Source organism: Dendrobates tinctorius, unplaced genomic scaffold (genome assembly GCF_039654945.1).
Source record: "Dendrobates tinctorius isolate UK_male_01 unplaced genomic scaffold, ASM3965494v1 ptg000167l, whole genome shotgun sequence".
NCBI lineage: Eukaryota > Metazoa > Chordata > Amphibia > Anura > Dendrobatidae > Dendrobates > Dendrobates tinctorius.
In genome coordinates, this window is record NW_027361834.1 from 2,837,669 (window position 1) to 2,855,540 (window position 17,872).

At 41.9% G+C, this 17,872-nt stretch overlaps 1 protein-coding gene across 2 annotated transcripts in view; it reads right to left on the reverse strand.

The window, feature by feature from the left end:
- The window catches only part of RFTN1 (raftlin, lipid raft linker 1), a 480,896-nt gene that overhangs the window by 26,772 nt on the left and 436,252 nt on the right, over window positions 1-17,872 (reverse strand). For both annotated transcript variants that reach the window (XM_073550730.1, XM_073550731.1), the window contains one exon: window positions 10,659-10,762. In XM_073550730.1, coding sequence (XP_073406831.1) covers window positions 10,659-10,762 — 104 coding nt within the window. The remainder of the gene's footprint in view (window positions 1-10,658; window positions 10,763-17,872) is intronic.

The following is a 17,872-nucleotide window of genomic DNA, read 5'->3' on the forward strand; positions in this document are numbered from 1 at the left end:
TTTCTCTGTAGTTTGTTGTACTTTGTACAAACAAGGGCATGACTCCCCCTTTTTGAGATTTTGAGATAAGCATTTAATCTATATTGCTTCCCATGGGCAAATCTCTGAGGCCTAGGTCATGCTCTGCCTCCATCTATACTTAAGCTTTTTTTAATCAAAATAGTGTTAACTAAGTACTCTATGTTATTTGCATTAACTAGTACTATTTACATACTACAGGGTATATGCTCATTTTGCTTTCATGTTAGGTTTTGTCTACATGAAAAAAATGTTTACATGTGCATTAAAGAATGTTTATATTAAAGGGGATGTCTGATATAATGAAAAGGACACAGACAATGGCTGTGGGTGGTGTCTGTTACTGAAGCTCAGTTTCAATCAAGTGAATGGGGCACAGCCTACAGTATATACAGGATGGTGTTGTGAGACAGACTGTTTTTTTGTATTTTCATAAACCCCTTTTATAATCGATGCCTAGTTTTAAGGGTTGAACAAATAGTCATTAGAACAAAGCTTAAAAAAAAAATTGTGTTCATGATTTTGTATTCTTGCAAAATGCATTCACATTTACAGCAATTCATTGTTTCCAATGAAATGCCATTGCTATGAATACATCAAGAACATAATGGAAAAAAGTAGTAGCATTTTTTAGAAAAGGTAAACTCTCAATTCGCAGCTTTAGCTGTTTGATTGTCAAATGGTTAAATGTGAGTTTCAATTACGTTCTTTAATAATTTTAGACCTTTCTAATTTCATGCTGGATTTTCCTTCATTATTTGTACCCAGTGGGCTAAAGCAAAATCTGCAGTCTTACAATAAACGCCTACTGATACTAAATGAGGACAATATTCTTCTCTTATGTTAGCTGAATGGAAATGGATGTCTAGCAGCATCTCTCTTTCCCTGCAGGGCTGCTTAGAAGATGGAAATGAAAAGCTTAAAAATGGTAGAAAGTTGCTGTCCTATGATAATGCTGACATGTTGCCTTCAATGATGTCACAATGTCATGATAACAAGTGATCAATGCAGCAGCAAACTTCATTCCTAAGGGCTCATACTCACTTGTGAGAAACACGGCTGAGTCTCGCATGGTAATACCCGACACTGCCACTGGCACTCGGGAGTGGAGCGTGCAGTTGCATAGCAATACATGCAGCCGGAGGCTCCGCTTATGAGTGCAGGCGGCAGTGCCGGGTATTACCATGCGAGACTCAGCCGTGTTTCTTGCAAGTGAGTATGAGCCCAAAGGGTTATTCTCAACATAGATTATCAGGAGCGCAGCTGCTTCTCTGCCTCTCACTTTCCTGATTGCCGGGAGGCAGGTGCTCCTGATGATTGACAGTTCTCTGATGATTGTGCAATCTCCAAACTGTGAGCAGAAGCAGCTAGCCTCTGCGGCATTCAAGAAGCAAAGTGGTCCTGACGGTGGCTGGATCCAGCAATTTCACCTGCTTCTGAGCAGAGCTTGCAAGTGATGAGTTCCTTGCTTAGGAAACAATCTACTGCTAATAAACTGCAGAGAAACACACACGATTCTCACTACCCGGCACTACCGCCAGCACTCGGGACCGGAGTGTGCGGCTGCATGTATTTCTATGCAGCTGAGCGCTCCGGTCCGAGTGCCGGCAGCAGTGCCGGGTATTGAGAGGCGAGACTCGTGCGAGTTTCTCGCAAGTGTGACCCCGGCCTAAAAGTCAAAACCGCCGTGATAAAATTTTTAATAATCAGTCATCTGCAAAGTTCATTGTTTTTACAAGCACATTGCAATTTTAACTATTTCTAATAATCCTGTAAGAGCACGACACTATTGGCCCAGGGGAATCATGGGTTTTGAAAGATAATCATGTAGGACATCATTTTTTTATTAATCAATGCACATGAATTGATGAATTGTTTAAGCCAGGTGACACCATTACAACTATAAACTAATAGTTAGATAAATGTTACAAAATAATCTATTTATTATTCATTCAACTTTATACAGTGCTCAGCATAAATGAGTACACCCTCTTTAAAATGTAAGATTTTAATCAACATCTCACTGAACAAAAAGAACAATTTCCAAAATTTTGTTTAACCCATAACATGAAAGTAAAAGTTAATAATATAGCTTTCCTTACAAAATCTTCAGTTTTACTCAAATTGGTTTCTGTAAATATGAATACGCTCCACATGAAAAACTAGTTTTGATTTGCTGATTAAAGATATTTGGAATGACAATTTTCTTTTTTTTTCAATTATCGTAGAACCCCTGTAAGTGCGGTGTTCTGTTACTAACCCTCATTTTGTTAGCATTGCATAACAAGCCCGGAGGCCACGGTCACATGTTCAGTGTTTGGTCAGTATTTTACATCAGTATTTGTAAGCCAAAACCAGGAGTGGGACAATCAGAGGAAAAGTATAATAGAGACACGTCACCACTTCTGTATTTATCACCCACTCCTGGTTTTGGCTTACAAACAGTGATGTGAAATAGTGACCAAAATACTACTGTGTGAACGTGGCCTTAAGGGGGCTTTACACATCGCTAAAGCATCACCGATTTTGTGACGCAGCAGCGATATCGCTTCATGTGATACTTACCTCCGACCGGCTCCCCCGCTGGCTATCGCTGATCTCGCGAGATCGTCCACGTCCATTTCTTGTCGTCGGTTTCCTGCTGGCGCCGACGAGCGAGCTATGGATGCGGACGGAAGACGGCGGTCATCGCTTCGTCTGAAAGGTAAATACGACCGCCGAGCATCGCTATATCGCTGGTGAGATCTGCCTGTGTGGCAGCTCACTAGCGACAATTTAGCGATGCACCAGCGATCCTGACCGGGACGTATCGTGGTCAGGATCGCTGGTGCATCGCTAAATGTAAAGGGGCCTTTACACTGATGAAATTTTAGCTGTCTTTCACGATAATCAAGATAATCTCAAGATAATCTCTTCAAATAACGTTTTCTTGTACAGTATACATGCTGCTACAAAAATAAGATAATGTTCCCTTTTCACATTTTAGAGTACCAGCATGATAAAAAATATCCTGACAATTATTTCTTCCACTTATAGACGATGGACTTCAATTTACCATGTGCTCAGGCTGCCTACGGATGTTCCTGCAAGCTGACAACTCACAAATGAGTTTAATATGACCTCTGTCTACCAACAGCAAATTATTCACAGAAATCTGGAATTGTAATAAAATGCGTCATCTTTATTCAGTAAGGAATATTTTTCTTACAGATTTAGTCATGAAAAATATGTATTAAATGAATTTAGTTTCTACAAGAAAAATATCCTGGTAGTGAAAATCTAAAACTGTCTTACGTGTCCATACTTGTTCTTATATGTTCACTTTATAGTAGAGAGATAACAATGCACACCTGTTCAATGATCGGACCGAATGTATCCATTACATTGAGATGACCTGGGCATTAAAAAGGTTGCCAGGTCTAAAATGACAAGTATGCCAATCACTCTATGTGACTGCAGACTTGTGAATTCTCACATCTCACGCACTGTGCGCTGCAAGGATTCTCTGGCATCAGCGCCAGGAACTGCAGTCTTGTGACTGCAAGTAGGCGATATGCACACTGCCGGCCAGAAACCGACTAGACCATTTCCGGCCTCACACAATACACTTGCATTGAGTACTCCGGAAAAAGTTTAGTCAGATTTTGGTAAGGAGTAGTGATGGGCAAACCCCTGGATGTTTAAGTCTGGTGGGTTTGGACGAATATTTAAAAAAGTTTTGTTCGGGTACCAGAACAGTACCCAAACCCAGACAGCATTGAGATGAATAGGTGGCCTAAAAATCCGTTGTTTGCCACGCTGTCATCTGCAGTGTGGCAAACACTGCCTCTGATCAGTAGTAAGATTATTAACAGTGGTCAGAGATTTGCGGTCAGATGACAGCGTAAGCCAGCAGCTATGACCGGTGATAAAAAGTTTACCTCTCGTCACAGAGGCGTTGATTGATGAGAGAGTACTACTTCATCAGTCTATGCCTGCTGCTGCTAATAATGTTGCCACTAATAACAGTGAGAGTATTCATCAGCCAGAGCCTGTACTATAAATAAATGTAAAAAAAATGATGTGGGGTCTTTTTATTTTTGATAACCAGCATGGCAAAATTGACAGCTGTGAGCTGCAATCCTCAGCTGTCAGCTTTATCATGGCTGGTTTTCAAGAATAGAGGGGTTCCCACCCCGTTTTATTTAAATAAATAATTTAAAAAAATGGAGTGCTGTCCCACCCCATTTTTGACAACCAGCCAAGCTAAAGCAGACAGCTGGTATTCTCAGGCTGGTAAGGGGCTATGGATATTGACCCCCCAGCCTAATAATAGCACCCCACAAAAGGTGCATCTATTAGATACAACAATTCTGGTGCTTTGCCTGGCTCTTTCCACTTGCTCTGTAATGGTGGCAACTGGGGTTTATATTTGTGGGGTTGATGTCACCTTTACATTTTTAGGTGACATCAAGCCCAGCAGTTAGTAATGGAGAGGAGTCTATAAGATGCCTCTCCATTACTAATACCATAGCCATATCTAATATATAAAGCTCAAAGTGTGTATGTATGTGTGTATGTATGTATGTGTGTGTATGTGTGTATGTCCGGGATAGGCATCCGCACCGTCGCAGCTACAGCCACAAAATTTGGCACAGTCACACGTCTGGACCCCGAGAGCGTCCTAAGCTATGTTGTGAGGCGAAATTTTAACCCCGTGCGTTCCAATTCACCAAACAATTTTGCCCCTATCTACATACTGGGGGAAAAAGTGTGTGCGCGTCAAGCCCCGCCCCTCATTGTGATGTCACAATGCCCCTATTTGCATACTGGGGAAGCAGTGTGTGCACGTCAAGCCCCGCCCCTCATTATGATGTCACAATGGTTGCCATGGCGACGCTGATGTCATCATAGGTTGCAAGCCCTGCCGCCGCTCATTATGATGTCATAATGGTTGACTATGAGATGGAGGATGTGTGATGGGTATATGGGCATTTGCATACTGGGGAAGCAGTGTGTGCATATCAAGCCTCGCCCCTCATTATGATGTCACAATGGTTGCCATGGCGACGCTGATGTCATCGTAGGTTGCAAGCCCTGCCGCCGCTCATTATGATGTCATAATGGTTGACTATGAGATGGAGGATGTGTGATGGGTATATGGGCACTGGACTATGGGATGGAGGATATGTATGACGTGTATATAGGCACGGGACTATGGGATGGAGGATATGTATGACGGGTATATGGGCACAGGACTATGGTATGGCGGATGTGTATGACGGGTAAATGGGCACTGGACTATGGGATGGAGGATATGTATGACGGGTATATGGGCACGGGACTATGGGATGGAGGATATGTATGACGGGTATATGGGCACGGGACTATGGTATGGAGGATATGCATGATGGGTATATGGGCACGGGACTATGGGATGGAGGATATGTATGATGGGTATATGGGCATGGGACTATGGGATGGAGGATATGTATGATGGGTATATGGGCACGGGACTGTGGGATGGAGGATATGTATGACGAGTATATGGGCACGGGACTATGGGATGGAGGATATGTATGACGAGTATATGGGCACGGGACTATGGGATGGAGGCTATGTATGACGGGTATATGGGCACGGGACTATGGGATGGAGGATGTGTGATGGGTATATGGGCACTCGACTATGGGATGGAGGATGTATGATGGGTATATGGGCACTCGACTATGGGATGGAGGATATGTATGATGGGTATATGGGCATGGGACTATTGGATGGAGGATGGGTATATGGGCACTCGACTATGGGATGGAGGATATGTATGATGGGTATATGGGCACGGGCCTATGGGATCGTGCATGTGTGATGGGTATATGGGCATTGGCCTATGGGATGGAGGATTATTATAATTTGTTATAACTAACCACAGTTAGTTACTATGCCCGGGCAGCGCCGGGCTCTTCAGCTAGTTGTCAATAAAAAAGCACTTGGAATAAAGTCCTTTCAATTTTCTGGTGACATCAAACCCAGCAGTTACTAACCCAATAGTAAAAAAAAAACATACAGAAAAAAGTTTTATATTTGCGCTAAAAATACACACCTTTTAAAAAATGTATTTAAAAATATCAAACACAGTTATACTCACCTTACACCCATTCCATTGAAGCACTTGTCCCCGTAAAAAAAAGAAAATTAAAAACAATAGCCCTCACCTGTCCGACATACACACCGTAATCCATGTTTGCGATAATTAGTTTTCAACCTGGACGGTGCCAAGATAGGACCATCCAGGCTGAAAAGCATGAGAGAATGAGCTGCTGTGAGCACAGCAGTGATTAATGGTGACATTATCGAGGTTACCACAGTCCACTGAGGCAGCATTCCCAGCTCACTTCAGTGTGAGCCAGGCTGATGAACTGTGGTGACGTAAGTGAGATCACCGCTAACACCGTTAGAAAAAGTCTCACGGTGCAGCGGATCCCCTGACAAAGGATTTAATCCAAAACGCGCGTCGGGGTGTGCTGTACGTGGACCGCACATGGACGCTTGCGATCTGCGCACCCTATCTTTAGCATAGGGTACGCAGATCGTGCGCTGGCCGTGCGCTAGTAGGATTTTGGCGTGCGCTGCGCACTTTTGAAGGTGCGCCCGTGTGCGCCGAACGCAGCATGTTGCACTTCGGCACGCTCGGCACACCTTCAAAAGTGCGCAGCGCACGCCAAAATCCTACTAGCGCACGGCCAGAGCACGATCTGCGCACCCTATGCTAAAGATAGGGTGCGCAGATCGCAAGCGTCCATGTGCGATAGTAGGCGGCGATAACCAGATGGGGCGGGCAGGGAGCCGGCAGGGGGCGGGGCTTAGCGGCGCCGTGCGCTGCATGGAATAAACGCTAGTGTGAAACTAGCCTAAGCTAGCTCTGACAATGTGTGTAATTTAGGTCCCAGATTATATAGGGGATAGGGGGTAGGAATGGCTAACCCTGCTCAGCTGAGAGCCCAGACTCCCATAGCTACCAACATGGATGATTAACCCCTGTAATGCAAAAAGAAATTTACACCATTTAAAAAGAAGGTGAAGTGCTTCTTTTCAGCGCAGGAGTAGGAGCAATCAGACTCTGTGGTTTTCTGGCTCCTCTCTGTCGCAGTAACCCTGTGACAGGTAAACTCACTGAGCTTAGCACTGCATTGTGAGACTTTTTTACAGGAGACCAGAGCTTCAATGGAATGGGCGTAAGGAGAGTATAACTGGGTTTGCTATTTTTTTAATACATTTGCAAAACAGTTTATATTTTTATTTCAAATAAAGGACTTTATTCTGGGTGTTTTTTATTGACAATATGGGGTTAGTAATGGAGATTCATCTGTAAGACACTTCTTCATTACTAACTGCTGGGTTTGATGTCACCGGAAAATAGAAAAGGTGACATCAACCCCAGAAATATGAACCCCAGTTGCAACCACCACAGCCAGTGGGAAGAGCAGGGCAAAGCACCAGAATTGCTGCATCTAATTAATAGATGAGCCTTTCCTGGGGCATCTGCGAGCTGCTATTTTTAGTCTGGGAGGACCAATATCCATGGCCTCTTGCTAGCCTAAGAATACCAGCCCCCAACTGTCTGCTTTAGTTTGGCTGGTTCTTAAAAAGGGGTGGGACGCCACTCCATTTTTTTTAATTATTTAAATAATTTTAAAAAATGGGGTGGGAACCCCTCTATTCTTGATTAGCAGGCATGATAAAGCTGACAGCTGAGGGTTGCATCCTGCAGCTGTCAGTTTTTCCAAGCTGGTTATCAAAAATAAAAAAAACACTTTTTTTTATTATCTATTTATAGCGCAGGAGTCGGCTGATAAATACTCCCATCAGCCGCTGTCTGCTCTTGCTGTTTTTAGCGGCAGTAGGCGTAAGCTGATGGAAGTAGTACTCACAATAGTCAACGCCTCTGTGATCGGAGTTAAACTTTTTACTGCCGGTCACAGCTGGCTGTCAGATGAACCGCAGCTCTCTGACCGGCGGTAAGATCAGAGCTGCCGATGTTTCTCACGCTGTCATGCAAATGAGAGCATGGAAAACACGCAATGTACGGGGTTCCTGGATAAGTCTGTGCCCGAACATTAGGTGTTTGGTAAGGACCCCAAACTTTACTGTTCAGGTTTGCCCATCACTAGTAAGGAGTATGCATATTGCATACCTGCGGTTATGTGACCGCTGTTCTCTGTACTGACACCAGAGAATCCTCACAGTGCATACAATGTACTGATTCACAAGTCTGCAGTCTCACAGTGAATGCAGACTTGTCAATTTAGGACAGACAACCTCAGATCATCAGAGTAAAGTGTCTAAGTATTTCCTGGATATTTAGTTTTGTTTTTACTTTATTTTGGTTAATTCTCTTTGGGCTTGAAATCATACGGGGAACACTGTGATTGAGCAAGTGGCATGACCGCCTACAGGGGTATAACAAATACAGTAAAGTCAATTTTAAGCAAAAAAAATCATGATGGTTAAACACACAGTTACTTCATCTCAACTAATTGCATTTTCCTTTATTTCTAAAGTAGATAGCTTTTTTACACCTTGGTAACCTCACAATATTATATTATTAGCACATTTTTAAAACATCTCTTCTCAAGACTAAATTGTTTTAACCCTTCAAGAACCATGGAATTTTTCAGTTTTGCCCTTTTGTTTTTTTCCCCTCACCTTCTTCCAAGAGCTTAACTTTTTTCATGTTTCAGTTGATGTAGTTTTGAATGACACCATTCATTTTGACATAAAATGTACTAAAAAGGGGGAAAAATTCTAAATGGGATGCTTTTATGGAAGTCAGCCTGTGGCTGAGCTCCATAGGAGTACCAATATGGCGGCAACAGAGGCCTTCAAAAGACAACCAAGCTGCCATGGTAACCCATCAGTTCTGTCCGTTTGTGAAACGGAGGCATGATAGGAACCAGTGCGCTCTGTCAGATATTGACAGCAGTATCTAAATGGTTATCAGCCACAGCCCAGTGACTGTTAGAGACAGATGCTGGTCATGTAATGTAGAGAGCATCAGCCATGTGTGGAGGGAACTCAGCTCCTGAGCCTCCATCCAGACATGTAAATCCTTCCAAGAATGTTAATTCACATTCTATTACAGGTAGGGTTACAGGTTCCCTGTAAAACAAAAGTAAAAAAAGGTGTTTACGTGCAGCCATAGTTGTATTCTGCAGGTAAATACTGTTTTAAATATGTTTTTAGTCTAATTGGAAGTATGGCAGCAGGGAGAAGATAAGAAAAATAGATATGCAAGCCGGTGGTGTATTTCACTTATGCTGCTGATAACACTCAAGGCAGAGGTAAAATCCAAAAAGTTTAATATTACAGGTTTAAAAATCAACGCGTTTCAAGGTTCTACATGACCTCTTCATCAGGACAAAAACCCAAAACTGCCGGCTTGCACATCTATTTTCTCTTTCTTTGATCGGTGACTTACGGCAGCTGTTTCATGTTGCTAGCTTGCAACCATACCAGGTGAGAGGTTTCACATCTCTTATTTTTCTGTACCATCGGATAAGACCATATTGCGCTTCTTGTCTCCTAGTTTTCTCTCCACTAGCAGGGAGAAGATGAAGCCTTATTTTGGCAGCAGCTGCTCGCTTCCGGTCATTGGGGTGGTGCATGTGGCTATGAACAGCCACCGCTCACCATATTGTCAGCACCGTGTAACCACTGTTCCTGCTCTTTGAATAAAATTCCCGTTTGTACACAAAGGATGCAGAGCAGGATATTAGTCAAGAAGCGTTGGGCATTGGGGACATCATTATATGGCACTTACTAATATTTAAAGAGGAGCTGTCACCAGAGCAGTTTTTGTTCAGATTTTATTCCCACTGCGCCCAGGAGTATTCCATTTTTATTAAATCCGTCACATAATTTTAGAGATTTGTGACTTTTTATTTAGTGCTACTGTTTATGGTTTTTACCAAGAGGGCATTGCTTTGAAGTTAATAATGCAGAGTTGCCTAAATTCCCCACCCACATCTCTCAGAAAAAAAATTACTATTCAGTGCAGCAGCAGAATAAAATATGAGCAAAGGATGGAGACTTGTAGCTTGGTCACAGGCCCTCTTTAAGTTTCATAGGTTGGACACACTTCTATTGTCAAAAAAAGAAGTCGCTAACATATCTGTTAAACGAAGATAAAATGGACAACCTCTTTAATCCTTTACATTTTTCCTTATAACTAAAGTACTCCATGACTCCAGCCCCTTTCAAATGGGCATTCTAGGGCATTCTTTCTATGAACTGGTGCTCAGAACTGAACTGCATATTTCAAATGAGGTCGCATTAATTCTTAATAAAATGGTATTGTAATGCCCCAGTCTGTAACTCATTGCAAGCCGTGAGGCAGGGTAGTCAAATGTTCCAGGGTCAGATACCAAGAGAGCACCCGATTGGATGACTGAGCTGTCACTCACTGTGCCCATGACACACTGAGGGGAGGAATCGTGACGGCAAACCGTTAAACCGTTATTTCATCAATGGTCTACGAGAACACCAAGAAAGAGAGGATAGACACTGCTTAGTGGAGCTTTTCTTCTTGTCTTACATAAGAATTTAAAAAGATGTATGTGTGTATGAAACACATATTTCTAGGTGCACATGTTGATACATACCTACTGGTTTTAACAATAGGTGTTGAAAGGACACATGTCAGTTGCCATCCATACACTGCCAGGGAGGTTAGGAGAGGCATATAGTCTGTATGAACGTTAAATCCCTATAAAAGAAATAAAACAAAAATCTATAAAAATAGTAAGCATAAGATGTTTCCAACTGTAATAAAAACATGTCCATAACTATACAAAATCTATTTTATTAGCATTTCACATCACACAATCCATCACTATTTTTCACAAATATTTTTTCTTTCCATTTTTAATCTAATTTCTGATACTTAAGGGGGTTGTGTGGTCTAAATTGACAAGTGTGCAGTCACACTATTCTCCGTGGTCAGCGCTGGGAATGGCCACAAGCATGCAATATGCATACCCACGGCCAGAATCCGACTAGACTGTATCCAACACGCTGAAGACCTGTGCACTGTGCAAAGCCGGAAACAGTCTAGTCGGGTTCTGGCCGGTGTTATACATGTCGCATACTTGCGGTCACGTGACCGCGGTTCCCGGTGCTGACACTGGAGAATCCTCACAGCGTGCAATGTGAGGATTCACAAGTCTGCAGTCATAGTATGACTCCAGACTTGTCATTTTAGACCGGACAGCATCTTTGAGTATTTCACCCTTAGACCATCAGATTATGAGGCCATCTGCCAATGATTTTCATAAATATCTTATTATTATTATTATTATTATTGTTATTATTTTCGGTGTATAAATATTTCCAGGTATTTAGATTTGTTTTTATGCTATTTCAGCTTGAAAACATAATGTGAACATTTTATTGATACTTTTAACAATAAGTATACTGTTTATGGGGACCATATTGGTCTTAAATGAGATTTGATGAATCTTTATTCAAATATACCAGGCTGGTAAAAATTTAGTTCCATGTTGCATTTCTGCAACCAAGCATAAATCAACATTTCTACTGCACTTAGAAGTTTCTTTATTATGAAATGATCATTTATCTTTTACAAATAGTCTCATCTCTTTATGCTACTACTTCATCATTAGATCACTGATCAATAAGGATTTCTAGCCATTTTATGACTTCTATTCTGTATTTTTCACCAATTTTTCCATTTCTCATTTACAGTTGAATTAGAGTAGTGGGTAGAGACTAGATGCTATGATGTATGTTATATACTTGGGGGAATCTTGCTCTTTTCTCTTTATATACTACATGTGTAGGAGCAGTAGAAGCAGTAGGAAGTATTTTACTTGACAATACTAAGCAATGTAACTGTGAATCCAGCTCTGTAGTGAAATAAACAGCTATTATAAAGTAGCAGCACAGGTGTATGTCTCCCTCTTCCCGCCCTCTCATTTTTCTCCTCCCTACACTAATTTAGATGGTACAAGCCGCTGACCTCAGTGACTCAGTGACTGGCTGCAGAGCTGTCATCGCTGCCAGCAACAGACACTGGGGCAGTACTAGACCCAGGTAGGACGATCAAAGCTCTGCACCTGGGGACACAGGTTTTCTGAAGAGGGAAAACCCCTTCAAGTCCCACTTTCTGCTGGAATTCAAAATCTATTTCCCGTATCTCACACATATTATGGCCACTTTCAGACAAAGTCAATTAACCTATCAGTTTATGGACTACATGAAAAATACAAAGATCCTTGAGGATGCAAAATTGAGACTCACACCTACTGCCACCTTTTCGTATTGCAATTTGATATATGACAATCCACTAGTTCTATACATTGCCGCCGCTAATTAAGTAATCATATTAATGATTAAAGTCTCCAGATCTATAATTGCCAAAAGTCTGGCCTGCAAAAGGGGTGTGGTTTGCTAAAAAAAAAGCAAAAGAGGAATCGCTGGTAGTTAGGGAGGTGAACACAAGTGCTACAGTTTACAAATATTATTTAAAGGGAACCTGTCATGTGAAAAAAACACTATTAACCTACAGATATAGGGTTAATCTGCAGGTAAAGTGTCCTGAACCTGCCTGGCACTTAGATCCCCACTGCCAGGAGGAAATGAACATTAGTTCACCCGGTAACGTTCGGGTTTCAGTTATAGGGTTGGCGCCGGGACAGGTTCAGTCACCATTTGGTGTATTGAGAGTGGCGGCGGCGAAATTGACAGCCGACCCTAATGGTGAGTGATTGGTCAGCCAGTGTTGGGGGCGTGGTCACCACCACTATTCTCTACACACTAATAAAGAGACTAACAAAGAGTGTGAGGGGGCAATAGGACTTTTCTTTCTTTTGGGGGGGCACCATTTACCACCCACACTGTCCCCTCTCAAGGAAATTTTTCTTATATCAATTATATCCATATGGATCCTTTCTAGGGGCTATAATTGTGGTCAAAGAATGAAGTTATATAAATAAAGTAAAAAAAAGAATTAATCACCAACAGCCAATCATTCAAACCATTGCCATGCCAGTGGTTCCCACCGATCATACAATGATGTCACATCCATCTATCACTGAGCTTAGCAGTCAAGCTGACATGTGACTATTAAGGCGAATAATTGGTTGTAGCAGTCACGTGACTGATAGACATGATGTCATCACAACATGGCTGGCAGGGACTAGGACCACTGTATGACTATTTGGGGGAATTCACAGGCAGAAGGGGGCCGTTAAGCAGTTCAACAACTTTTCATTTTGCACCCCTTTATACGTGTGTGACAAAATTTTGCTGCTTTGAAGGTGGAATTGTCCGCCTTACCTCTCAAATCTCTATGCAGCTACGCTGGTTGCCCCAATGTCCACCCCTGATAAATACATATAATATGGTGCAAAAAAGAGACAAGTGCCAGCTGGCTCTTTTATGTGATGGAAATGTATGAACACTAATAAATGGGGAACCAATCAGATCCCAGCTTTCAATATTTTAAAGTCTTCTTGGAGAATAAAAGCTACAATCTGGTTGATTGCAATAAGCAACTGATCCACATTTTCCTCCATGGAGAAGGAAGAAGTATATTTTTAGATTAACACGGCACAAAGAACAACGCTGACAATTATACTAAGGCACATCAGCGGGAATAATAATAATGAATGCATGGAAAGAACATAACTCTTTTAGAAATTTGCATTACGAGGCTGTTCTAAAAAAAATTCCGTTATTTCAGGAAAAGGAGCAAAGAAGCTGATGCTTTAGTGTGCTCCCGTGTAAAGAGCTTTAATAAACCCATCCACATTTATCAAGGCCCAAAAATAAATCTGTGAATCATGGAGCAGAATCTGCAGAACAGGGCTTCATCAGAGACGCAGGTGAATTTCACCCACACGGTGTCACACCCACACATTATATATAGAAAACTTGCCGTAATGGTGACCACAGTTATCCAAACAATCACAACATTTAGTTTGTATGTGGTGTATAATTTAACTGTATGATTCCATCTATTGTGGGAGCCCCCCACCGACGACTCTGATTGCTCTTTCAAATCTTATTTATAGTGTTGGACAAGTCAGCGGTGGCAAAACGCAAGTAAAGAAAAGGTTTAAATGACTCGTGTGGTAGCATGTTATTATCTTTTGACACTACGAGGGAGGTAAAAGCTTGTTGCAAAATTATAAAGTCTGTGGTCTCTGGGTGACCCATGTCACGATTTTGAACTTGTTAGTGTAACAAATTTCCAACTTGCCTCCATGACCTCCTGCGAGGCTGACACCTTCCTCCACATATTATATGTGTGTTGCTTGATGACAGATTAAGAACCGCTGGGACAAGGGAAATAGGTTTCAGTATTTCCTCCCACACAATGTTAGAATAAGGACAAATGCGAATGTTTTCATGTCTTACATCTTTTATGTTTTTCCCCCAAATAATAATGCAGATAAGCGACATACGAGCACAGGTTCTAAAGACCATCTCTCTATTCCGCAATGCTGTGAACAGGATGAGCCGATTTACACTGAGGTGTTGTATATTATACATGTTAAATGCATTTATGATATTTAACGTTATTTTGCAAAAAGGTTTGTTTGTTTGTTTTATATATGCTACTGTTCATTTCACTCATTTACATTTAAGAATTTTCCTAAAGGGGTTATCCAGGACTACATTATTTTTTTTACTGTGGGCCTAAGTTGGCAACTATCTACCTCTTCTGCCTAGTGCAGTTCTCTGCTAGCACAGTGCAATCACTGACTCCCCTTGGTGATTCTGTAGCTTCCGCTGACGTCTCCTCAACAGAGCAGAGCTGCTCCTTCGCTCTGTTCTGTCAAAGGGGCATGTCATACTGATTGAAAGCGTCCTCCTCAATGCAAAACTGCAGGAATCCGGATGTCAACCAGCATGACGTCAGCAGTCACGCCCTGTCAATGGAGCAGCCTGGAAGAAGAGCTGCTCTGTTGATGCGCAGCAGCCGAGGTGGTGCCGGGTAGAAAATTAAGCCAGTTGCTAACTACTTAGTAACTACCTGCCTGTTAGTTTTTTGGCTCATAATAAAAATAATATAGTCCTGGATGACACCATTAAAACAACATTCATGATTACGCAACTCTGGACCGGAGCGTTCAGAAATACATGCAACCGCACACTCCGTTCCCGAGTGCCGGGTATTGAGGAGAGTGACTCGCACGAGTTTCTTGCACTGCAGTTGCAAGTGTGACCCCCGCCTTAGTCAGATATCTGCTATTAACCAGCAACCAGTTTTATTCCCTGCTTATCACATGCAGTCTACATTTCATTGGTGCTGATCGAACACATCAATCATGCTGGTGACATAATTGCCAACAATGACACTCAGCTTCATTTGGCCAATAAGATTTAAAGGCTATGGACACCACTGACATGGAAAAAAAAAGATTTTTGCATATTTATATATATAAGTCTCAGTTAGCAGTCTTCATTCCTTCATTCATTCACCCTGCCACAAGTTTCAGATTTTTACTTTGTGGGAGTGTCGATCCCAGGAATTAAGGCTGGATGTCAGGGTCTGTGTCTATCCAAGGTGCTGCTATCTTCACTGCTCATATAGCAGCAACATTTTTTTCTTCCACTTATCTCCTCTAAATGTGCTTTGTTCTTCCTATAGCCTATATTGTCTGCCCTCCCCGAGACTGCAGATACTTTCTTCTCTCTCCACCCTGTGAAGATATGTGTACAATCCCCTCACTGTTGTTATCTGAGAATGGAGGCAAAGCAAAGAAAGATATCAGAACCAGGAACTGACTGATTTGCATCAGTCCTGAAAAGCAGCTAGATGAAGCAATTACAGACACTCTGCAGCAAAAAATTGTAAAACATTTTTTCGTTGAAGTCTGTTTGGAAAAATGCATAATTTTGCATTTATGAAGCAAATGCACAATAAAATATGTACCAACGTATATATTTATTTTATTACAGAGAGTATTTGATCTAACAAAGTAACCCTGTCTCCTAATCAGGTGTGTCTGTGGATGTACTGAGACCTCTAGTGAGCACAACAACCTTTTCCACAGTAATAAAGCTTTACAGGATGACTACTGAAATAAATGGACATGGACCACATGGTCAGGCCAATACAGGAACCCTCACTATTATCTCAGTGAGTCTTAATAGGAAAGTCAATGTTTAAGGAAGATAACCAATTTTATCTCAGCTGGCTATGTCCATACCTCGCCATGTCATAATGCTTTTTTATAGAGCAAACATTTTTCTGATACACTCTGTGCTGCTATAATTGAGATGACTCAACTACAGACTGTAGCATTCACACCAACCGCAATAGTGGAAACAAGATGAGAAAAAAGTGTTACAAATATTTGAGAAAAAAAAACTTGCATTGCTTCATTAAAAACTGAAAAGTGCAGAACTATCATTGATATTGTTAAAGCAGAACAAATATTGTTTGTCATATATTAGAGAATATTTGGAGGTCTTATTGTGTACTAGTGGGATTCTTTGTTACTCATTGACTAAACAACGTTAAAGAGACAAGAAATTATTAATTAGAGACATATTTAGTAAGAGTAAATGGATGTTAGAGAAAATGACTTTTTTGGACACCTTTTAATATTAAAGGGATGGTTTGAAATTAATTTTCATCCTAAATACCTATCTATTTAGTGCCATAATCAAAGTTATTTTCTAATATACTTGAGTTATAAATTCCCCATCCTTCCCTAACTACACAATCAAACTGATTTTCTTTTTATCCTTCATTTACTTTTTGAAGATATTTTGTTTGAGAATCCTACTGCATGTTGGGATACTCAAACGAAGCGTCATCAGGAGGAGGGTCTGAGGTCCTTGCAACATTGCATGCCCCTTCCCTGAAACGAAGCATCATCAGGCAGAAGGCCTGCGGTCACTGCAATATTCCATGCCCCTTCCCTGAATCGAAGCGTCATCAGGCAGAGGGGCTGCCATGAAACGAAGCGTCATCAGGCAGAGGGGTTGCGGTCCCTGCAACATTCCATGCCCCCTCCATGAAACGAAGCGTCATCAGTGATGCTCGTTGTTTTGAAACGGGGTGTCGGTGAGCGCTCCAGTCCGCTAGCCGGAACCGCATGGACCAGAGATCGTCCCACCTAACTCCGGCTCTCCCATTAATGTGGCCATATCGCTACTCAGACAACACAGGGTGAGGGTAAAACATTATGGCATTACTTTATTGAACCACAAAACAGGCAGATAACACATGGAACAGTCTCGGTAAAATTCCCCAAGATGGTGCACATTACAGAGTCTCACCCTTCCGCTGACCTGACAGGATAATGGCAGATGTTGCATAAGAGCTCCCAGGGTCGCTACCCCAGCTGTGGAATACACACAGAGAGGAGGTAATGACAAGTGTAGGAAGATGACAGTCCATTTAGTCCATATGAGGCACAAGGCCAGTTAACACGAGTCACAACCTGGCTTATCCGAGCATCTCCATGGAGCCAGGCGACCAGCAGGTACCAATCCTGGCTTTCTACAAACATATTCATGGTTCAGCAATGGTCAATGGAGCAGATCTGTATCCTTCTAACTGGAGCTGAAAACCCTAGGTTGTTTACTATAAAAATGATAGATCCGTGTCCCTTGTGATGGTGCCATGATGAATTGGCTGAAGTCCTGTCTCTCGTCTGTTGGGTGTTTTGCAAAATCTATGGCTGTGTTGCTCTCACTGTCTCTGAGTCTTTTTATAAAGAGGCATGTAACCTATTTTTAGATGTCCTTCAGTCCAGTACCAAGGAAACAATGGCGATAAGATCAAGTAGCACTACTTGACCATTCAATCTATTTGCACAGTGTTTCTCTCTCTGCT